The sequence below is a fragment of the Trichechus manatus genome, unplaced genomic scaffold, assembly GCF_000243295.1.
Source record: "Trichechus manatus latirostris isolate Lorelei unplaced genomic scaffold, TriManLat1.0 scaffold00041, whole genome shotgun sequence".
NCBI classification, from domain to species: domain Eukaryota; kingdom Metazoa; phylum Chordata; class Mammalia; order Sirenia; family Trichechidae; genus Trichechus; species Trichechus manatus.
In genome coordinates this window covers 8,912,536-8,935,951 of record NW_004443977.1, presented here as the reverse complement: position 1 = coordinate 8,935,951, position 23,416 = coordinate 8,912,536, and the positions used below count along the sequence as shown (strand labels likewise).

At 51.0% G+C, this 23,416-nt stretch overlaps 1 protein-coding gene across 3 annotated transcripts in view; it reads left to right on the top strand.

Moving 5' to 3' along the window:
• The window catches only part of TNS1 (tensin 1), a 109,163-nt gene that overhangs the window by 77,826 nt on the left and 7,921 nt on the right, over nt 1-23,416 (top strand). Inside the window, exons 16-27 of one of the 3 annotated variants that reach the window (XM_023731280.1) lie at nt 600-692; nt 1,881-1,904; nt 2,418-2,456; nt 10,122-10,320; nt 13,616-14,697; nt 17,356-17,442; nt 18,423-18,554; nt 18,956-19,048; nt 19,861-19,938; nt 21,926-21,997; nt 22,250-22,418; nt 23,235-23,303. In XM_023731280.1, coding sequence (XP_023587048.1) covers nt 600-692; nt 1,881-1,904; nt 2,418-2,456; nt 10,122-10,320; nt 13,616-14,697; nt 17,356-17,442; nt 18,423-18,554; nt 18,956-19,048; nt 19,861-19,938; nt 21,926-21,997; nt 22,250-22,418; nt 23,235-23,303 — 2,137 coding nt within the window. The remainder of the gene's footprint in view (nt 1-599; nt 693-1,880; nt 1,905-2,417; nt 2,457-10,121; nt 10,321-13,615; nt 14,698-17,355; nt 17,443-18,422; nt 18,555-18,955; nt 19,049-19,860; nt 19,939-21,925; nt 21,998-22,249; nt 22,419-23,234; nt 23,304-23,416) is intronic. The other 2 variants (XM_012555556.2, XM_023731281.1) reach the window with 2 other exon arrangements.

Sequence of the window (23,416 nt, the reverse complement as noted above, 5' to 3'; positions counted from 1 at the left end):
GTTTTCAAGGGACACCCTTGGCTGGAGAGCCACAGACCTTGGGCTGAGGGCTGGCCTGAGGTCTCAGGATTGGCATCAGTCCAATCTGTGGTCTCCCACTCCTTGTCTTGTCCTTTATGGCATGTGTCATCTTGAGACTCCATTGTCTTTTTGTTCTTCTCTAAGTCCATCTAAATCCATTGTTAAAACTACTATGGTGGGGTGGGGGTGGGGTCAAGGAAAGGGAGAAGAAGAAAGACAAAGTCAGAGATAGCCAATGACACCTGCATGTATATATGGTAAACTGTGGTAATGTAAAGGGACCATGAGAAGAAACCAAGGGCCTAGACACAGAAATTATTTTCTCAGTGTTGAGGCAGGGCACCATTTTCTTCCTCCCAAGCCAGTGCTCCTTGCCTTTGTCATTTAAACCACAGAAATGTGGAGACACAGAGAGGGCCAAGGGGCAGTGGAGCTAAAGCCACAACACCCTGGGGCTGGAAGCTGGTTCCTCTGTCCACCTCTTGCCAACACACACCTGCCCTCCTGCCCCCATCCCTCTCCCCGCATACCCATTACACTCAGTCCTTCCCTGTGTCTCCCCTCTTCTTTCGGTACAGTGCGCTCCCCTCCGGGTCTGGCCAAGACGCCTCTGTCTGCTCTGGGCCTGAAACCCCACAACCCAGCGGACATTCTGTTGCACCCCACAGGCGGTGAGTGACTCTGGCAAGGCTAGGGGGGTGGCACCCTGCGGTCCTGGGCGGGGCCCTCAGGATGGAATCAGAAAACTCCCAGAGGGGGAGAATTCTTAGGATGCTCCCTGGAAACAAGATGGCAGGCTGTTGTTGTGCCCCTGGTTCGGTCAGGCCTGGGTGGGGGCTCTCTGTGCAGGGCTCAAGGCTTGTAGATCCCTTTGCAGGTTTTCTGCTGTTGACTTGGGGGGGTTGGCCACACTTCCAGCTTCCTCTGATTTGGGGATTTGAAGGCCTGGTCTGTTTCCTTGGCATCATCAGATCTCTGCCAGAAGGCTGACTTCCCCAGCCCCCAGTATTCAGGCATACGTGTACACATATGTATACATGTATATGCACATACACTCACACACACATACATACATATGCACACATGCACACAAACACCCACAAATATACATGCATGCACTCACACAATGCATACATGTATACATATATACACACATGCATACTTGCATGCATGCACACACACACACATGCATGCTGCCTACATGCACGCACACACACATGCAGCCAAAGACATATGACCCTGTTGCTCTGAGCCAGGGTCCCCACTTCCAGCCCAGCTGGCTCTGCTCTGAGGATCCTTGAGATGCCAGAGGCCCAACAGCTGTCATTCAAGGTGCTCACCCATTCTCTTCCTCTGGCCTGCAAAATCTTGCCTGAGAAACCTGCCACTCAGCAGCAGCCACCTACCTCTACTGGCTGTCTCCCCAGCTCTCTACCTCTCAGCCCTGGGTCTCTGCCACGACTGGGCTCCTGATCCTCCCCCAGCCTTGGCCTCTCTTCCGCATTCCTGATGCTGGACCGTGGTGTGCCCTGCACCTGAGGAAGCGCACCTGGGAGCTTGGGGGCTGAGGCAAGAAAGAGACCGCCTGTCTGGGTCACTCCCCAGCTCTGCCTTGAGTCAGACACCCTGCCCTGGTTACAGAGTGGAAGGCAGAACCAAGGGCCTTGTTGGGGAGAAGGGCCTCACCTGCCCCAGGCTCATACCTCCAACTTCCTCAGTCTATCTCCTTCCATGGGAAAGGAGATAGTGGTGGCCTTAGCAACCACTTTGAGCAGGCTGAGCCCAGGGAGTTGCTCCCTAGACTCCGGTTTTAGGGCTAGACTGGGGCCCTTGGGGCCAATCTTACCTTTTTTCCTTAGTCACCAGGAGACTGATCCAGCCAGGTAGGAGGGGAACGGCATTTGTGAACCACCAAAGACATGACTTGGGCACGGTCTCCCACTCAGGCGATGTCTGCATGGCCAGGGAAACTGAGTCACAGGGTTTTGAAGGGGGCTGGGAGCCTGCCTCTCACCAGGCCAGCACATGCCTGCTTGAGACTTGGCCCATGCGAGCCCTGGGTGCAGGGGTGTGAGAGGGCAGGACTTGCTGGGTCCCAGAGTGAGCACCTCCTTACCTTGTGCCTCGCTTGCCCCCCTAGTCTCGGCCCTGGAGCTGGGGAGCCCTGTTCAAGGTGACACTTCCTCCCTCACCTGGGCTTCTTCTGGGGGGAGTCCAGCTCTGCTCTTGCCTCACCTGGCTTGCCCACCTCCCTTTTCTCAGCAAAGTCTCTTTTTTCAAGAAATAATCTCTGTTAACCACTCTCTCTTTCCCGTTTTGGCTCTTCCTCTCACCTCTTTCACCTGCTTCTCTTGCCTGCCTCTCCTCCCTCCCACCCTCTTCCCATCTTCCCCCAGAGGAAGATGAGGGGAAGGTGGTGTCCAAGCTATCTGAAGGTAAGTGTGTGGCGGCTTCCCGCCCTCTGGGCCTGGGGACGGCTTTTCACACTGAGCTTGTTTTGGCTGGCTCCAGGGCAGCTCTCTTTTCTGACCGAGTTTCAAGTGACCAGGCACAGTGCCCCCCCCCCACCCCCAGGTGATGAGCTGTCAGCCCTGCACCACGTGAGTCCTGACTGGGGATACGTAGCTGCCAGGCACAGCTCAGGCACGGCGAGTGCCCAGGCATTAGTGCAGTGTCACCTTGTGGACCAAAAGTCCCTCTCCCAGAGGCATTTCTGCCAGCCTGCCGGGCATGCAGCAAGCGCCTTCAGAGGGCTAGGGAACTCATACGTAGAGGCAGAAGGGGAGGGAGTTCGTTATTCCATTTCCTGGCGTGCCCCATGTGCTTGTCCTAGAGCGGGATTCTCAACCTTGGTGCTATCGGCACTGTGGTCCGGACAGCTCTTTGTTGTGGGGGACTGTCCTGTGCCCTGTAGGATGTTCAGCAGAATCCCTGGCCTCTGCCCACTAGATGCTAGTAGTACCCTCCCAGTCATGATAATCAAAAATGTCTCTACACATAGTCACAGGTTCCCTGGGGGGAAGTTGCTCCTGGTTGAGAACCACTGTCTTGGAGCTGTATGACCTCTTGTTTGACCTCTGTTTTGACCTCTTGAAGCCCCTGCTGGGTTTCCTGTCACCCCAGAAAGTAGGAAGTTTGCCTTTCCAGGATCTTGGACACCTTTGGGAATCTCAGGAAAGCTATGGCTTCGCCCTTCAAAAATGCACCGGGACACCCATGCACATAATTTTGCAAACAGTTTCAGGGAGTTAGCATATTAGTGGGCCCCAGCTTAATCCTTGCTTTTGATGAACCCCTGCTTCATCCACTAGACAGGCAGAGAGGAGATGTAATGTAGCCGAAGACCCCTGACTCACTAGGAACAGAATTCAAACGAGGCCTCAGACAGCAGGTGAAACCAAGAGGTGCTGGCAGGGGACAGGCATTCTGGGCATTAGTGTTGCCATCTACACCGGGAGTGGTTGGACAGGGTTGGAGGTGCCCAAGTCCCTTCTAGTTCTGACATATTAGGTTTTCTGACTTCCCATCTGGTGTCTTCAGGTCTGTGGCTCCATGTGGCCTGGTTCCTTTAAAGACTCTGGTTCTCTTGGGCCCACTCCCATTTGCCTTTGCGTTTATAAGCTTGACTTTTGACCCTCAAAGTGGGCTTGGTCTATGCCCCTGTGACTCTGCCATCACCCAGATAAGATGATCAGAGCTTCCCAGAAGGCTTTGCCTACTCCAGCCAGCCAGGGTTGCAGAATAAGGCAGCCCCAGAATAAGACAGATCCCTGAATGGGGTGAACCACAACAAGCTCTTGTCTGCTGGGTATGACTCTTCCTGGCTCCTCCCAACCTCATACCCAGGGAGAGGGCTTTCCCCCAAGCTGGAGGCTGCAGCTTCCCAACAGAGCACTGAAGCTGGGATGGGAGACTAGAACAAGCTGGACTCTGAGCCAGCGTTCACGGGTTTCAGATGCCAGACCAGGCATTAGGCTCCCAGTTCTCCTCGGGATTGGCTAGCATAAATAGGCCTCATGAGACCTCAAACCCTCCAGCAGGAAGGTCCAAGGGGTGGGTTATCCCACAGGCTGAGAGGCCCTGGCTGTTGTGCTTCCCACTTTGGGATGACTCTTCAGAGGAGTGGCACGGACAGAACTGACCGAGACCTGCCAAGAGTGCTTCATGAATAACTCTCAGCCTGCAAGGCTCCAAGCCTGGTCCCTCCATCTGTCCCTGAGACATATAGTTTGGAGGCGGAAAGTTCTTAGGGATCAACTCGGCCACATGCAGCATTTTCACAGATGGGGAGCTGCCATCCGTGTTAAGGGGGGACCTGCCCAAGGTCACACTTAGGAGGCCACAGAGCTGAGACTGGAATTAGTGGTCTCCTGGTCAAGTGGCTGTTTCAAAGCCTAACTCTTGCCTCCAGGCACCGTGCCCTGGGATTCCAGTGTGGGAGGCAGGATTGCTGTCGGTGGCCTGAGAGTGGGGGGCGGGCAAGGGGCAGGGAGCAAGCTGTAGGCAGCCACTTCTAAATTTCCTGACTCATGCACTGCCTCTGGGTCAGACTAAAGCACATTCTTTGCCCACCTCTGAAGCTCTGCTTGATTTTCCTGCTTATACTTTGATGGGAAATTCAGAAAGAAATGTGAGGAAAAATGATTTGAGGCACAATTATTCAGAGGGAGGAAAAAAGACTCTGGGGGGGACATCTGCTGTGTTCAAAGCCTTGTGTTAAATGCTTCACATTCATTCATTCATTCACTCATTGATTCATTTAGTAGATATTTTGTGTGCCACCTATGTACCAGGCACTGTACCAGGCTCTGGGGATACAATAATAAGCAATACAAGTATGGTTCTTACTCTTATGGAGCATATGCATGAACAGGAACCAGAAAATAAATGATAACTCATAATTACATATTGAGATAAGTGCTCTGAGGAGAAGGAATACAGTTTTGTGAGACCTTAAATGGCAAAAAAAAACTGACCTAGCCTGAAGAAGTAAGATGTAAGGGTGAATGGATGCTAACCTGGTATAACGAATGGAAAAAGAGCATTCCATACAAAGGAAAAGGGCATGTGCAAAGGCCCTGTGGTGGGAGGGAACAGGATGTTCATGGCATGTGCAAAGGCCCTGTGGTGGGAGGAAATAGCATGTTTACCACATGTGCAAAGGCCCTGTGGTGGGAGGGAATAGCATGTTTACTGCATGTGCAAAAGCCCCGTGGTGGGAGGCAGCAAGATGTTTATGGTGTGTACAAAGGCCCTGTGGTGGGAAGGAACAGCATATTTTTTGAGGAACTGCAAAGTCACTGAGGTGGAAGCACAAAGCAAGGTGGAACTAGAGGCTGGAGCAAGGAGTGGTGTGGTATAGAATGAGGTTCCATACCCAGGGACCAGACCATATGGAGTCATTGTCACATCATCTTGTTTAATATTCCTGGAAGCCCTGAGAGTAAGGTGGTAGAAACCCCCTTTTACTGATGAGGAGATGAAGTTAAAGGAGTTTGATGCCTTGTCCAGGCTCACACAGTCAGTCACATGCATGGCTGAGAGCCTACGCCAGATCAGAGGTTGCCTTTTTCCACGTGGTCACACTGGGTACAAAGAGCACTTCAGACCTCTAAACAGTGGCTTTACTTGGTATGGGGACCAGGTGCTCTTTTCCAAGACAAAGGAGAGGGAGAAAGCCTACAGTAGTAAGGATGTGAGGACAGTATCAATAATATCTTCCAGATGTGAAGTAGGGGAAGAAATTGCTAAACTTCTTCCCCAAAGAAATGGACACAGGGAGCATTCAGGTTAGGTTCTGCTTGCCAGGTGATTAGGTGTGGACAGATTTGGCATAAAAGAAGACATTGGTCTAGAAATAGCCCCTCTGGGGATTCTTCCTGCTCTGAGGTCCTTGGTGATGAGTACTTGGGCATCTGGAATTTTAGGGCAGTGCTGTTCAATGCAGGTTTCTTGAGCACCTACTATGTATCTGGCCCTGTGCTAGACACTGAGGGTGTAAAGATGAATGAGACCACCTGGTGAGGGGAGGAGAGACGCCAGCAGACATTTCAACATAGGTAGACTTGCTTCCCCAGGTAGGAACTAAGTGTTATAGACGCTCAGAGGAGGGACATGTGGCCCAAGCTAGAAGGTTTGAAATTCCAACGTGAGCTCCTGGATCTGGGATTCTGGGGTTTCTTTACTTCCTCCTCCACCCCGACCCACATGTCTTCATTTTCCTCGGGGTGGGCGGGCCATTCTCGCCAGGCAAAGAACCTTTTCTGTGAGGCAGAGAATGCACTGCAGGGAGTAGGCGGAGAGCTAACGGTGCTCTGGGCCAAGGAGGCTTGTTGCCTGTTGGAGCTAACTAACTCTTGTGCCTCCAGCTGCTCTCAGGCGCCAACAGCCACTTGGCTCCTGGAATGTTCTACATGAAGTATGCTCCCTAGCCCCACCTTTCCCGTCCTTCACAGTCTCACACTCCCATTGCCTCTGAGCACAGCTGCTGCGGGATTGGAGGAGACGAGAGTGGGAGAGAAGGGTGGGGGGAGGCAGGAGTGGGCATACCGAGGGACATACCTAGAGGCACAGGGGCTAGTTCTAAACCTCAGCATTGGATTAACCAATAACCAGTTGCCGTCGAGTAGTCTCTGACTCATGGTGACCCCATGTGTGTCAGAGTACAACTGTGCTCCGTATGGTTTTCACTGGCTTATTTTTTGGAAGTAAACTGCCGGGCCTTTCTTCTGAGGCACCTCTGGGTGGACTCAAACCTCCAACCTTTCGGTCAGCAGCCGAGTGCATTAACTGTTTGCACCACCCAGGGACTTCAGCATTGGAATTAGCAGGAAAGAATTAGAGAGAACTTTCTCATCTCTTATCCCTAGATGCTGACAGGGCAGGTGAGTATCCTCACTACCATTTTACAGATGAGGAAACTGAGTCACAGAAAGGCTCAGCAACCTGCCCCAGGTCACCTCTCTAGGAAGTGGAACAAGGGGCTGTGGTCCTGAGTATGGGAACAATAGCCTCCATACTAGTATGTTGTCCTGGGATGAGGAGGAGAGAAAAAAGCCGAGGAACAGACACAGAAAGGAAGCATTTTCAGTATGGAAATCTGAGTCTGAAAACTTGGGAAAACAGCTATTTGGCCCAGAAGCTTGGTTTTAAACAATTCTGGAGATGAACTCAGGAAGTCAAATAACTGCACAGGGGGCTGTCCCTCTCTGGGCTCGTGAGGAGCGGAGACTGTATGGAAGGGCTTTGCTCCTCTCTGCCCCTCGATTTGGGGCTGGAGGGGCAGGAAGGGGCCCCTATGGAGCACCCAGCCGCAGATCACTGAACTGAGGAAAAAGATTTGGTGGAAGGAGAACTGGGGTGTAGAGCAAGGTAAGGGCAGGCAGAGGCGGTGGAACCAGAGTGGGACTGAGTCTCAGAAATCCACAGGCTGCCAGCCCAGGTCGAAGCCCAGGAGGCTTGGTGTGCTCCTTGGTGAGCCTGGCCACCTCTGCTCATGAGGGCTGTTTCTTGACACTGGTGGCAACAGATACCATTGCTTCTCCCTGGGTAAGTGGTCCTGTCCCTCAACTTCAGACCACAGAGTCCTTTGAGAGCTCTTCTGGCTTTCTGTGGCTTGGGGGCTGGGGGGTTGAGGAGTGGGCTGATGGACTGATACCTTGAGATATAGGATGCCATCCTATAGCCATCTCGGGTTTTCTGGAACACTTAGGGTTCCTAATATACTTACTGTTCCGTGGACCCTCTATGCAAACTGACACTCAGTTCAGGTCACCAGAAGCAGTGAGTGGGACTCAGCCTTGTCTAATGGCCAGCAGGCCAGATGAGGGTCAGCACCTGGGGTCCTAGGCTCTGTTCTGACCACCTTACCTCACTTCTACTGCTGGTAGAAGGGGTGCATGTACTTTCTCCACCTTCCAGGGTGGGGAGTAGGGCAGTGATTGCCTACTTAGTATGTGGGTCAGGGTCTTGGCAGGCAATGGATGGCTCATGCAGATGGGACATTCAAGGAGAGTTTAATGGACTGTTTAAAAGGCCTGGCAAACCAGTGAGGGATGCTGAAACACCCCCAGGTTCTCCCTAGCAGAAGTAGGGAGCCAGCCCTGCCCCAGGCCTGAAGGAACCAGGAGAGAGCAGAGCTGTGGTCTTGGGTAGAGAGATGCAGCCACTGGCACCTCCACCTTTCTCTCCTTCCTCCGTCTCATCTCCTGCCAGTCCCACCTACCCAGCAAAGGCCAAAGCCATCTGAATCCATAGGACAAGTGGTTCTGGGTGATGCATATGGGCAAGTCAGTCTCCAGGGAAACAGAGTAGAGATCAGGAGAACATCAGTGGATTGGAGACAAGCACAGACCTCCATGTAGGTTTTAACTTGAACTTTTCGGGTCAGCAAGACCTCTATGGAATGAGACAAATGAATGTGTGTCCCTCTAGGTCTTGGTTATTGTGTGCCTCTGTCTGTATGGGGCTGCAGGTCATGCATCTATTCATTTGTGTGAAGGACACATACGAGGTCTTACTATGTGTCAGATGCTATGTGAAATTCTGGAAATACAGATCAGCAAGACAGGCTCTGGGCACTCAAGAAATCCAAGTGGCAGTTGAGGAGCAGATGGACCCCAACTTGCAGTCCCTGGGGGAAGTAGAGGGGTGCTGAGCACTTTGGGAACCCAGGGGAAGCCATGGTGGGCACCTGGAAGGGTCCAGGAGTCTTCAGACAAAGTGACCCAGGGTGGCCAGGCATGGGAGGAGAGGGTGGACTCTGGTCCTGGGTCTTGTTTACCATTTCTGTGGGTGCAAAGCCTCCTCGACAGTCCCTTCTGCCAAGCGGGGTTACCTCAGAGCAAGGAGTCAGCCCCCCAAGGACTAAAGACACACATTGAAACTATCAGTCCCCCTATTTTCAGCCAGCCTTATGTGCAGTGGCTAAGAGTGCAGGCTCTGAGCCAGACCGCCTGGGTTCTTAGGCCCACCCTGCCACCTGCTAGTTTTGCGACTTGGCCAAGTTATTTACATTCTCCAAATCCTACTTTCCTCATATAATTGCTATTTTTATTGTTATGAGTAGCCTGTGAAGTTGGCTCTTTTCTGGCTGACTGACTGGGCCTTGGGCAGAGGTTTGGAGGATGGTGTGGGCAGAACAGGAGTCTGGGTAGCAGCTTGCTTTGACAGTCCCCATATAAGGCTATCGCCCCTCTCTAGGCCACCCAGAGGTGGCATCATGGGGCATGTAGGGTGGAGGGAAGAGGCTGTGGGGGAAACTTGTACATGGGCTGGGAGTCAGGAGACCTGAGTCCTACCTGTGCCTCCAGACATTTCACTCTCTAGGCCTCAGTGTCGTCATCTGTAAAATGGTCCTTTGACACTTGTCCTTCCTTCCTCTGAGGATATTCTGAACACCAACTGGGGATAATATATATACATGTCCTTTGTCAACTGCTGCATGCTGCTGAAATGCAAGAGGTCGGTGATAGAATGTTCAGTTCCTATGGGAGCCTTTCCCCTGATGCCAGTCTTGGGAGGAATGCTAAGTGTGTCAAAGACGTTGGAGCTGGCGAGTTGGCTGTGGCCAGCACTGGGCATAACTCCCAGTGCAGGTCTGTTGCTAGGCAAGCAAGCCTGTTTCTGGATTCTGGGCATGGGGAGGAGCCTGTGTGAATCCTGGTGCTATCCTGAGAAATGAGCAAGGCCAGGCCAGAGCTTTAGAGCCCACCACATGAGTGGGGCCTGGGGAGCTTAGGGGGCCCTGGAAGGCAGGGTCATTGAAGAAAAGAAGCAGCTAAAGGGGGTCCAACTATGGACTGATGTCTTAGTTCTTGGAGGGAAGGTTCTTGATGGGCACGTTCGGAAGCAGAGCCTGGGATCCATTTCTGGAAGCTTCCTAGAGTCAGGCCCTGGTGAAGATTACTGTCGGGCCTCTCCTAGCTTCTCCAAGACTCTGGGAGGAAGGGTGGCCAGGGGCAGGCAGGAGCCCCAGGAAGAGTGTCCGTTGTGTGCTTGGCTGTCGTTTTGGGGCTGTCCCTGTGCTGCCCTTCCCCCGTTGGGCAGGCTGTGTTCCTGTGGGTCTGTGCTCAGAGTCTCTGTCCCCTTTTCCCTTCCAGAGCCCCGGAGCTATGTCGAATCTGTGGCACGGACAGCCGTCGCTGGGCCCCGAGCCCAGGAGCCTGAGCCTAAGAGCTTTAGCGCCCCAGCTGCCCAAGCCTATGGCCATGAGACACCCCTGAGGAACGGGGTGCTGGGTGGCTCCTTTGTCTCTCCCAGCCCCCTCTCCACCAGCAGCCCCATCCTCAGTGCTGACAGGTAAGCAGGAGTGTATGGTGGATGTGAGATGGGAACCCAGGCTCGGGGCAGGCTGGATGAGTCCTCTTGGGCCTGCCTAAAGTGTGGACGGCAGAAATTACATCCAGATGCTGCCCTCTGTAAACCAGCTCATCAGTGTGCATTTACAGAGCATTCCCAAAGTGCCCGATCCTGTGGGGAGCACAGGGATGGATAAGATAGAATCCCCAGGGTTCAATTCAATTCCATCCATCCAGAAATGTGCTGGAATGAGTAGGGGGTACAGAGGTGAACAAGAGGTGGTACTTCCCCCAAGTTTACACTCTAACAACAGTCATTACTGGTATGTAGCCATGCTTCCTGTGTGCCAGGCACTGTGCTAAGTGCTTTGCACAGTTACATTATTTAATCCTCACAGCAGTCCTATGAGATAAGTACTATTATTTTTCCCATTTCTTCAGAAGAGGAAACTGAGGCACAGAGAGATGAAGTAGCTTGCTTAAGGTCATGCAGATAAGTGGTAGCAGAAATGGGATTCAGACTAAAGGTGTCTGGTCCAGAGCCCAGGTCTCTAACAACCCCTGCGTCCAGTGCCCATCATCCCTGAATGAGAGCCAGGCATGCCCCAAAGCAGGAAAGTGCTCAATGCTCAGAGCAAGGAGTCCTTATTTCTGGCCAGGGATGCATAGAGCATTTCTAGGGCTGGAAGTTATTGTGGTGAGTCTGGCAGGATAAGCAGGATGTTGAGAGGTGAAGAAGGAGCGAGAGGCACTCTAGAAGGCCAGCACAGGAAGGACACAGGACGTGCAGGGTGTGGGGGCTGAGGGCTGCAGCGTGTGGGGGAGGGTATGCAGAGGGTGACTTGGTGGAGGGGTGGCTTACATTTTGAGTGGGTCAGAGGAAAGCGTCAAATTGGGCAGGGGAGGGTGGACAGTTTCTGCTGATGGGCTCAGAAGAGGGAGGGCCCCATGTTTGGGGTGCAGTGAGAAGCTGCTTGGCTGGAGCAGTGGGGTGGGGGTGGTGGGTAGCTAAGGCTTTAGGACAGGGAGAGAGGAAGATAACATAGGAAACGGAGGGAGATCAACTCAGGCAGGGTGTACGGTACCCGGTGTGGGAGGAGGACAAGATTAGTCTGTCCTGGCTGGAACTCATTCCCCCAGGAGGGAGACTCTCCTCCTGCCCTCCCTTCTCGTGCCCACACGCCTCCCTAGCCTAGGCTCCATGGGGTGGGGGAAGCCTGGGAAACTCTGAAGCCACCTCCTTCTTCACATTCCCCCAGGCCAGGCCCAGTGGCCCCAGTTGGCTGCAGACCCTAAATTGGTCCAGGGTATTGATCCCTCTCCCAGGTGGGAGGGGCCTGGTGACAGGATGCCCAAAGGTGGTTTTCTCCGGGCTTCTAAGAATTCTGAAACCTTAAGCCAAGTATGCATCCCCCAGTTCACCTTGCTCCCTCCGCAGCATCTTGCTGGGGCAGACAGCTCCCCTTCTCAGCAGGTCCAACTCTGGGCAGAGGGAAGGGGATTTTCCTAACTTGCCCCAGCTCCCCATTGCTGATGTTGTTACCCCTGGTGTTAGGAAGTTCTTCACTTTTCTCACCCAAATTCCTCCTGCAGTTGTCTTGGCCCTTTTCAGGACTCAGGAAGCTAGTGTTTATTCTCTGGGACTAATTTTCCAGAACTCCATTTCAGTGCCCCCACCCTGCCCTGCTCAACCTGGTGCATCCCGCTCTATCTTCCATTCCTCAGAATCCAGTGTACTCCACACCAGGAAGTGGTGTTTCCCTCCGGACTCTTCTCTGGGTGCGAGGTTGATTTTGTTCTAGCCCTCATCTTCTCCCTGCCCTGGGCTGTCATCTGGCCCAAGAGCACCCAGTCCCTCAAACTTCACATCACCCAAGGGACCTGAGCCTACCCAGCTGGCCCTGAGGGCCTCCTTCCTGTCTGCAGCTCCAGGCTATGGCCCATTGTCTTGCATAAGCCTCCTCTCCACAGGGCTTCTGGGGTCTAGCCTGCCTGCTGTCTCCCTGCAGCTGCTGCTTCCCAAGGCCCATGTCAACAATTGTCCCTCTCTTGCCATGTCATAAATGGATAGAGGTTTGGTCCTGGAAGGATTTAGGATCATCTAATCCAGCTCCCTTATTGTCCACATGGGAAAACTTTAACAAGTAGAATCCATGTGTCCCAACTCCCAGGCTGTTGCATTGTACTGCAGTTCTCCATGGGAACCTGTCCTTGTTTTCAGAGGAGAACCTTTGATTGTGGCTATTCTTCCAGATACGGTCCCCTCTGAACTGAATTTTATCAGCATCTTAGAATTGGGAGCAACCTCCAAGCTCATTTGATCTAACCTCTCAATAGAGGAAATTGCCTCCACAACAGTCAGGTCAAGAGGTCTGTTAGCCTCTGCTTAAATACTTCTAGGGATGGGAGCCTCATGACCATGCCATGTAACTTGCTCCATTAGTGACCAAATCCAGTGGCTAGAAAGTAGACCTTATAATGAGCTGAAATATCTCTATTTGAAACACCCTCCACTCCCCCCGCCACCACCAGCATGATTCCTTGATTTTGCTTTTTGGAGCCCCTATTCTAGCATTCTCCATGTCTAAGGATGGTGATATTACAACTGGGGAAACTGAGTCAAGGCAGGGCTACTCCCATTAGGAACAGCAGCCAGGTGGTTTGACTCCCTTTCTTGTGTTCAGTTTCTGTGATGCTGAGAGACCTCTTCACTTTGACTTATGGTTCAGGAGTCCACATGGTACAGTGGAGAGAACTTGGGCTTTGGAATTAGACACAATGGAGTTGAAATCCCAGTTGTCTTTTATGGGCTGTATGGTCCTGAGCTTACTGCTTAACTTCTCTGAGCCTCGATTTATTCTTCTGTCAAATGAGGATGATAATGTCTACCTTGTAGGCTTACTCTGATGGCTCAATAACGACAACCAAAAAAGACACCTATTGCCATTGAGTTGATTCTGACTCATAGCAACCCTATAGGACAGAGTAGACCTGCCCCATAGGGTTTCCAAGGATGTAATCTTTATGGAAGCAGACTGCCACATCTTTCTCCCTTGGAGCAGCTGGTGGGTTCGAACCACCAACCTATTTGTTTGCAACCGAGTGCTTTAACCACCAGGGCTCCCATGGTTCCATAAGGTATCATGTAAAGGCCCTGCCATTCCTGCACACGGCGAGTAGAGCTATTATCACAGGTGTTAGTGGTTGGAGGGAGGGGCTTAGTGTTCCGGGAAGGTCTACCCTATTGCTTCATTAGATGCCATCTGCTCATATCTCAATCTGCCCTCTCTCTCCAGCACTTCAGTAGGGAGTTTCCCATCAGGGGAGAGCAGTGACCAGGGCCCTCGAACACCCACCCAGCCATTGTTGGATTCTGGCTTCCGCTCCAGCAGCCTGGGGCAGCCCAGCCCTTCAGCCCAGAGAAGCTACCAGAGCTCTTCTCCTCTCCCAACTGTGGGCAGCAGCTACAGCAGCCCGGACTACTCTCTCCAGCAGTTCAACTCGTCTCCAGAAAGCCAGGCCCGGCCTCAGTTCAGTGTGGCTGGCGTCCACACGGTACCCGGGAGCCCACAGGCACGCCACAGGACAGTGGGCACCAACACTCCCCCTAGTCCTGGCTTTGGCCGGCGGGCCACCAACCCTAGTATGGCTGCCCCTGGCAGTCCCAGTTTGAGCCACCGCCAGGTGATGGGTCCCCATGGGAATGCAGGAACTGGTTTCCATGGTAATGTGGTCTCCAGCCCCCAGAGCAGTGCAGCGACCACTCCAGGGAGCCCCAGCCTGGGCCGGCACGCAGCAGGGGCCCCGCAGGCGTCAGGCTTCCACGGCAATGTGGCAACCACTCCCGGGAGCCCTAGCTTGGGCCGGCATCCTGGAGCCCACCAAGGCAACCTGGCCTCCAGTCTCCATGGCAATGCAGTAGCCAGCCCCGGAAGTCCTAGCCTGGGTCGTCACTTGGGAGGGTCTGGATCTGTAGTTCCTGGCAGCCCTAGCTTGGACCGGCATGTGGCCTATGGTGGCTACTCCACCCCCGAGGACCGGAGACCCACGTTGTCCCGGCAGAGCAGTGCCTCCGGCTACCAGGCTCCCTCCACACCCTCCTTCCCTGTCTCCCCTGCCTACTACCCTGGCCTGAGCAGCCCTGCCACCTCCCCCTCACCGGATTCAGCAGCCTTCCGGCAAGGGAGCCCAACACCAGCCTTGCCGGAGAAGCGGAGGATGTCAGTGGGGGACCGAGCAGGCAGCCTCCCCAACTACGCCACCATCAACGGGAAGGTGTCTTCCTCGCCTGTCGCCAGTGGCATGTCCAGTCCCAGTGGGGGCAGCACCGTCTCCTTCTCCCACACTCTGCCTGACTTCTCCAAGTACTCCATGCCAGGTGGGCCCCTCCTCTTCCATCCCCACCCTCCTGCTGATGAATTAAGTTTGAGAGTCAGGATGTCTGCTCTGGTCTCTGTTCTGGCATCCCCTTGGTGGTCACCTTGGGTGAAGCACTGACCTCTGGGCTTCAGTTTCCTTATCTGTGGTTTCAGGTATCCTCAAGGTAAATGTGCTATGGGGGAGGCAGTGATGAGGGTGAAGATGCAGATGATGATGATGAATATAATAATGATAGTATTACTGTTATTATCATCATGATCATAATCACTACCATTTGTTGGCATATACTATGTTCTGGGCTCTTAGCTAAATACTATCTCATTTCATCCTTATGGCCATCTGATAAAGTAGGCTTTATTGCCAGTTTTACACGTGAGCAAAGTGAGGCTTAGAGAGGCTCAGGTATTTGTCAAGGGTCACACAGCTAATAAACAGCAAGGCCAAGATTCCAATCCAGGCCCATGTAAGACTAGTGCTCTTAAGACATTATTGGAGCTGTCTTGATCATTTTTCCGGAGGATTGTTGTGATTTGGTTATCACCATGAATATATACCTTCCAAATTGGACTTCAGTAACTGTCAGTCTGTAGCATTTTGTTCCCAAGTTTGGATCCCCACTGTGCTCACATCCCTCATAATAGATCAGGCAGCCTGATGTGGTATGGGCCAAGGCCACAAATTAGACATTTTCACTGGAGTCTAGTTTCTGCCCACCTGGCTTTACTGAAGCCCATGCAGCCTTGCCCAGTGAATGCTTCACTCATCACCAGAACTTGCATCTTTGTCTCCACTAAGAGATCTCATTATCTAACACAGAGGTCAAGACGTCAGCAGATCTGCAGCTTCTTGGCCAGACCTGGAACCTGACTATATGCGTAGCAGCCCTGGGCCCTGGGGCATTCAAGACAATTTAGAATGTTTCAGGGAGCCTGGGATGGGCCCCAGATGCCCAGATTCTTGGTGTGTCACTTCCAGGTCCTGCCCTAAGCCTGCCAAGCCGGGACACCTATGATGACCCTGCATACCCCTGTTTCCTGTCTCCCACCAGGGACATCTGGTTCCCAGTTCCTCTCCTTAGAGGATGCAGAACTTTTAGTCATTGGAGCACTTCCTGTTTCCCACCATCTTCCCTGCTTAAAATAGCCACTGGGATCAACACAGGAAGGCACATGGGACTGTAGCCACCTCTGACAGCTCATTAAACAGCCCAGAGCAGCAGCGGGGCCTGGGGGCTTGGGAGCAGAGAGAGAATCAGCTTGCAGCAATTGCAGGGCCCAGGGCCCAGCTGCCTAGCCCAGAGGCTGTCTGCAGTGCACAGCTACCAAGAAAGGGAGGTGCCCTACCCCTCACTGTCCTCGTCCTCCAGAGACACAGATCCCAGAACTCTAAACCCCAAATACCAAACCCACTGCCATCAAGTGAGTTCCGACTTATAGCAACCCTAGAGGACAGAGTAGAACTGCTCCATAGGGTTCCCGCAGCTGTAATCTTTATGGAAGCAGACTGTCACATCTTTCTCCCACGGAGCAGCTGGTGGGTTCAAAACTGCCAACCTTTCGGTTAGCAGCAGAGTGCTTAACCATTGCACCACCAGGATTCCTTCCCAGAAATCTGTCGAGGCATAAATCCCAAGTTGAAATTGACAGACTACTGGAGACACAACCTGTGTCTCCAGATTTGTTCCTATAACTCTACAGCATCTTTAGCACTCGCTCCCTCTGCTCCATCTCTCTGAAGAAAGGAGAGGGAAAATGTAGACTTGCAATATTCCTTTTCCTCTTCTTCTTCCTCTTCCTCTTATCCCCCTTTTTGTTTTGTTTGGTGCCAAAAGATGAAGGAAGAAGTTGGAGGGTGAGGGCCACACACCCTAGTACCCAGACAGGAAGATTTGGTAGAACTAGCCCTGAACTGGCTGCTGGGTTCTTCTTATCTGGGAAGGTCTTATTAGAGCCTTTCTATTAACCATCTGTGTAACTTGGGAGAGTCATTTCCCCTCTCTGATCCTTGCTTCCCTCATTCATAAAATTAGGTGATTGGACTAGATGCTCTCCAAGCTTCCTTCTAGAACCTAATGTTCTATGAAAGCATTGTGATCTGCAAAGGTTCTGGGGATGTGGGTCTACTACAGAAGTGGGGCACCTGGCACACAGTAGATGGCCTCTAAATTCTAGCTCAAGCTTTCAATTCCTTGTCCCGGGGGGAGTGATTTTTTTTTTGCTCTATGTGATACAGAACATGGGCTATCCAGGTGGGTGATGAGGAGGAGCTTTGGGGAGAAGTTGTCAGAAATGTGTCTTTGGAAGTATGGATGATGCTTCTTTCTGCATCCTCAAGGTTGTTATCATAGTGTTGGGAAGTTGAGCTTATGAAGAAAGGGGCTAGGAGGTAGGGTGTGTTAGCCTATGGGAGAGAAGCTGGAGGGAGTCAGAATCTTGTAGGGAAAGGGGAAGATGAGGTGGAGGGAAGGTTTTCAGTTGGCTCAGCAAGAATGCTGTGCCAGGCCTTTCAACATGATAACAGCTCAGTGAACCAAGATGGTGGAGGCCCCTCCTGCCTGGAGACAGGAAATGGATGAGAAGGTGCTCCAGGTACCTTCCTGCTATGCTCTGAGGGTGTTTGAGGAGACTCACTTTCCCTTCTTCTTTTTCTTGTTTAGACAACAGCCCCGAGACGCGGGCTAAGGTGAAGTTTGTACAGGACACTTCCAAGTATTGGTACAAGCCTGAGATCTCACGAGAGCAGGGTGAGTGCTGGGCTGTACTGGGTCCAGTAGGCCATCAGCAGACTGATGTTGACTGCTGCCTAGGCCCGTGTTTTCCTGGGCAAGGAGCACAAGCCAGAAAAAACCCTCATTCCTGCTTGTAGTCGGTGGTGGTCACAGAGAGGAGGCTGGGTAAAGTCAGACAGTGAGCAGCACCTTCCCACGGTGGAGTATGGGATAGGAGAGTCAGTGATTGTAGACAGTCCTTTGAGGGGTCTTTAAAAGCAGCAAAGCCTTGGCTTTTTTGGGCAAAGGAGAAGGTTGGAGATGTTAACTCTTTGTCTTCATAAAGTGGGAGATTTTTGCATTTTACAAGTAAAACAAAGTCGGGATGTGGAGATGGAGATGAAGCCCGCATCAGGCTCCAAAGAAAGTCTGTGTGAGTGTAGGACAGGGGTTAGCAACTATGGCACACGGGTCAAAAATTCGGAGTCTCCCTGTTTTTGTAAATACAGTTTTATTCGAGCACAACCACGCCTATTCATTTAAGCATTGTTGATGGCTGCTTTCATGCTACAGTGGCAGATTTGAGTAGTTGCAGCAGAGGCTGCATAACCCTCAATTCCTAAAATATTTACTATCTGGCCCTTTACAGAAAAAGGAGGATTCTTAGCAGTTGCCATTGAGCTGAATCTGACTCATAGTGACCCCATGTGTGTCAGAGTAGAACTGTGCTCCATAGGATTTTCAATGGCTGATTTTTTGGAAGTAGATCTCCAGGCCTTTCTTCCAAGGTGCTTCTGGGTAGACTAGAACCTCCAACCTTTTGGTTAGCAGTCAAGCCAGTTAACTGTTTGCACCACCCAGAAACTCCAGGAGGACCCTTAGGAGTGTTTAAATTCTAATGTTAAAGAAGTCATTTCACCTAAGAATGAATAAGAATAATAGGCCCAATGGGACTTAAGTAAAACCAGTGTCATCAACTTCTTGCTCCTCTCTCTCTTCATCCCATCTCAATCCAGCCATTGCACTCCTTAAGGACCAGGAGCCAGGGGCCTTTATCATCCGTGACAGCCACTCCTTCCGAGGAGCCTATGGGCTGGCCATGAAGGTGTCTTCTCCCCCTCCAACCATCATGCAGCAGAGTAAAAAAGGTAATATCATCTCTAAGAATGGGGACCTCAGGACTAGGTGATCTGTACAGTCTCTTCAAACCAAATATGCTGAAAGGACCCAGGGGGCTGGGCAGGTCTCTAATTCTCATCAGAGCTGGTCCTTGCTACATCAGACTCCTCAGAAGAGCAAGTCGTGTGCTTGGTGATGGTTGGGGTCAGAGAATGGGGAAGCAGGATTATTGGGACTCAGGTTATGTTTCCATGAGGGGTGAGATAGGAGTTGGGGTCTCTTCATTCTAGAGGGTTCTCACCATATTTTTTCCAGGACCCTTTCTCCTGTCTTAGCCCTGCACTTTGGGGAAGTTATGAAGCATTCTTGAGAGGTGGTGGGAGGACGCCTTGAGAAGTGATTAATTCTTATTTCTTTCTCTTCATCCCAGGAGACATGACCCATGAGCTGGTGAGGCATTTCCTGATAGAGACCGGTCCCAGAGGAGTCAAGCTCAAGGGATGCCCTAATGAGCCAAACTTCGGTGAGCTGTCCCCCTGCTTCTGTCTCCAGAGTCTGGCCCCAAAGGCTCAGGCCTGTCCTGGGTTCCTCCAGGACTCTGACCTCAAGTTTCTCCTACTGCAGGCTCTGCCCAGTCCCCCTTGTCTTATAATCAACTGTGAATAGAAAATGAATAGTGGCTTCCTTTCCTCTGTATTGTGGCTCCTTACCTCTGTGAAATTCCTTTCTGTATTTGTCCCACTCTGCTGAGACTTACTATCTTTATAACTTGGATAATGTTATAGTTGAATAACAACTATAACAACAGCTGCCTTTTTTCACCACCTACTATGTGAAAGTCAGTGTCTAGGTGCCTTATATTATTTCTGATCTTCATAACAACCTTGTATGTTGGGTGTCACTGACCTCATTTTATAAATGAGGAAACTAAGGTTCATGGAAGTTAGACTTATCTAGAAACATATAGAGAATAACTGACCTAGGATTTTAACCTACAGTTCTTTGGCTTCAGAGCCCCTAATACTTCTATTGCACTGTCCTGAGAGGGACCACAATAGCTGGAGGGATTTAGGTTAGAGAGATGTTAGCAGGAACTTCCTATAAAGGAAAGTGTTTAGGTATCTTTATGACTGCTGGCGTGAACCACTGGAATCTTCTCCCTTGGACCTTGCTTTAAAAAAAAAAAAAGGGGGGGTGGATTTTCAGCTTTGCTGGTGGAGGACGGTGAGGTAATAAAGAAGCTGAAGATTACATACAGTGGGGGGTGGTTTCCATGCTGCCTTTGGTCCACTTCTAGTAACACTGTCCTGGTGGGCTGTTTCTGTCACTCTGCAGGTTCTCTATCTGCCCTGGTCTACCAGCACTCCATCATCCCATTGGCTCTGCCCTGTAAGCTGGTCATTCCAAACCGAGGTAGGAATGTGAGACTCCTTGCTCATCATGTGGCCCTTGAGCTGGCCTCCTTCCATGTCTCAGCCCTGCCAGGCACTCTGGAACATGGGCCAGAGTTGGAGGGCCATTTTGCCAATCTGGGGAAACTCAAAACCGTACTCCTTCTTTTTCCTAATAAAGAAGAAGGAAAAGTTAATTAAGAAAATCAACTCCAGTAACATACGTAATTGACTTGCCAGATTGTTCTGGAAAATTGTCTGGAGGCTTCAAGAAGTTCATACTGAATCCTCAGAATAAGCCTCATCCCATAGGGCGTTAGAAGAGGAGACAGTCATGCGAGACCATGTGTGGAGGATGAGATGGGCAGCAGTGGGTAGGTAGAGGGAAGGGGGAGTGGAAGGCAGATTTAGGTTATGGGACATCCAGGTGTTCAAGGGTTGGCTTGAATGAAGAGGAAAGAGTGCACTCAAGGGATCTTTTAGAACAATAGGTGGCTGGGCTCTGCATGGCATGTGAAGGGAAGGATGGGGCCAAGATGTCCTTGCAGTTGCTAGTGTGTGTGGCTGACTGAGGGGAGATTGAATTGTGGGGAAGAGTGAGTCCTCTTTAATTTGAATGGAACTCAAGAGCATCACCAAATACAGGACAAAAATTTGAGTGAGTCACTGGAGCTGGGAAGGACATTTTAGATTCTTTAGTAGAGGTATTCTAACTGTGGAGGATGTTGGATGGACTCCCCAAGCTCTTCACAGCACGGGCTTCTCTCACCCAGCCCCCAAGTATACTGGGCCCACATGAGGATAAGAGTGGCTGGCCCTGAACTCGAGGTCTAGGAACTGGGAACTGGAGTGCCTCCTTACCCTCATTTTCAATAATAGAACATTCAGCTACACCCCTGGGCTCTGGCCCTGGGACTCTCTTCCAGTCTCTCTTGGAGCTTCTTGCCCACACATATAACCTTTAATGTTATTTGATAGTTTCAATTTATCCAATTTAATTCACTGAATTATTAATAATAATTGACCAATGGTAATAACTTAAAAGTTCAAATACAACTTAAATAGCATCATCAACCACACAATTTAGACCCTAATTAAATTATTTTTCTACTACATTTACCATAGTAGTTCAACAATTATAAAATGGTTTGATATTTAAATTGTATAAATCAGTGGTTCTCAAAGTGTGGTCCCCAGATCAGCAGCATTGGCCTCATTTGGGAATTGTTGTGTTGTTGTTGTTGTTGTTAGGTGCCAGTTCTGACTCATAGCAATCCTATAGGACAAGTTGAACTGCCCCATAGAGTTTCCAAGGAGCGGCTGGTGGATTTGAACTGCTGACCTTTTGGTTAGCAGCCGAGCTCTTAACCACTACACCATCAGGGCTCCGAGACAATTGTTAGAATGCAAATTCTCAGGCCCCACCTAATCAGAATCTCTGGGAGTGGGGCCCAGCAATCTACTTTTTAACAAACCCTGAACACCAGAGTCTGAAAAACACTAGTATGAACAATACTTGATTCTTATTAATATGAAGTTATAGTTGTGCTGCATTCAAGGTTTAGTGAATCAGAACATTCATTGATCTCCATGATCAATGCAAAACAACAATGACAGCAACAACAACTGCCGTTTGAAGGCTTCTTTTATGCCAGGGATTGGGCTAAACACTGTACATGGAATATCTCCAAAACCCAATGAAGTGGATACTATTATTATCATCTCCATTTTATAGATACTCAGCAACTGCTGGGGTGAGGGTTTGAATCCAGTTCTGTCGGACTCCAGAGTTCTTAACCAGTGTGCTGAATACTTAGAGTTATCACTGAACATTCATGCTGAACATACACAGTGCCAATGGCTAGGCCCTGTTATGAAAAGTAGTATCTGTTGCAGAAAGTATTTGCAGAGCTGCCTGGGGTTCTTTGCATTGCTCGCCTTAGGCCCAGCCAAGCTTGTGCTTTTTTCCAGCTCTAGAGTTTTAATTACCAACTGATTTCTTGTCTCAGACCCCACAGATGAATCAAAAGATAGCTCAGGCTCTGCCAACTCAACCACCGACCTGCTGAAGCAAGGGGCAGGTGAGTGGCCACTGGGGGCTGGATCCCTGCCCAGGCCTTTCCTCCTTCCTGCCCTGTTCCTCCTGCAGGTGCAGGCTGGAAGTCTCTCCCGGACCCAAATTCCTTTGGGCAGACCACATTTCTTAGTGTGATGCCTTGGCTCAAGGCTGGACTGAAATTCATTGCTGAATGTTCTTTCCCTGAAGAGTGGGCCTGGGGCATTTTCCCCCACCCACTCCAGCCCCCATGACTACTTGTGTGGGTTTCTTCCAGCCTGCAATGTGCTGTTCGTGAACTCTGTGGACATGGAGTCACTCACTGGGCCACAGGCCATCTCCAAAGCCACGTCTGAGACACTGGCTGCTGACCCCACGCCAGCTGCCACAACTGTTCACTTCAAGGTCTCCGCCCAGGGAATCACACTGACTGACAACCAGAGAAAGTAAGAATCTTCTACCTGCTTCCGTGTTGGATTCTCCTTCCTATCATCCATGTATCCATCCATCCATCCATCCATCCATCCATCCATCCATCCATCCATCCATCCATCCACTTACCCTCCTACTTACCAATTCATTCATCTCCTGCATCCATCTACCACTCTATCCACCCATTCATCCATCTCCGATCCACCTCCATCTACTCATCCTTTCACTCATTCACCCATCTATTCATCCATCCATCTATTCATCCACTTGTCCAGCCATCCATCCCTGTATCTATCCATTCCCATCTAACCAACCCTCCTGTTTTTCCCTCCACCCATCCTTCCATCCTTCAACAAATATCCCTGTATCGGGCATACAGGTGTAAATACAACCGTTAAAAGTCCCTGCCTTCTAGGGGCTTGCACTTCACCTCCCTATTCTTTGGTAATCTATGGGTCAAAGGCTCAGCATTGTTCTTCACCTCAGGCCCTTTCCTAACAGTGTCCTCCAGTCCTTCACTTCCTCCAGCGCTCCTCCATTTCTTATTCCTCAGTGCCAGTTTCTTCCTTCTTTCCCGGTCCCTAGCATTCGGGAGGTGTTTTATGTTGAATTTATCTTTCCCTGTGCGTTGCTTATGTCCCCAATGTGAGCAGCTAAGGCTGTCTTGCTCATATACTGACAAGAAGGTTGTGGAGAATCATGGAAATAAGGGAAAGGCTTTGTCAATGCATGTCTGCTACAGACGGTGGAAAGGTGGCCTAACCTGCAGGTGGAAGGTGGGGAAAGTGCTTACTCAGGCACTGATTCTCTATCTGATGTCTGTGCCACAGGCTCTTCTTCAGACGACACTATCCCCTCAACACTGTCACCTTCTGTGCCCTGGATCCACAGGAAAGAAAGTAAGTCTCTGAAGACACCTTCCTTCCCACCCAGCTCTCTAACACTGAAGTGTGTGTGTGTGTGGGGGGGGGGATGAGGGTGTGTGTTTGGACCTCTGCCTATGTCTATGGGA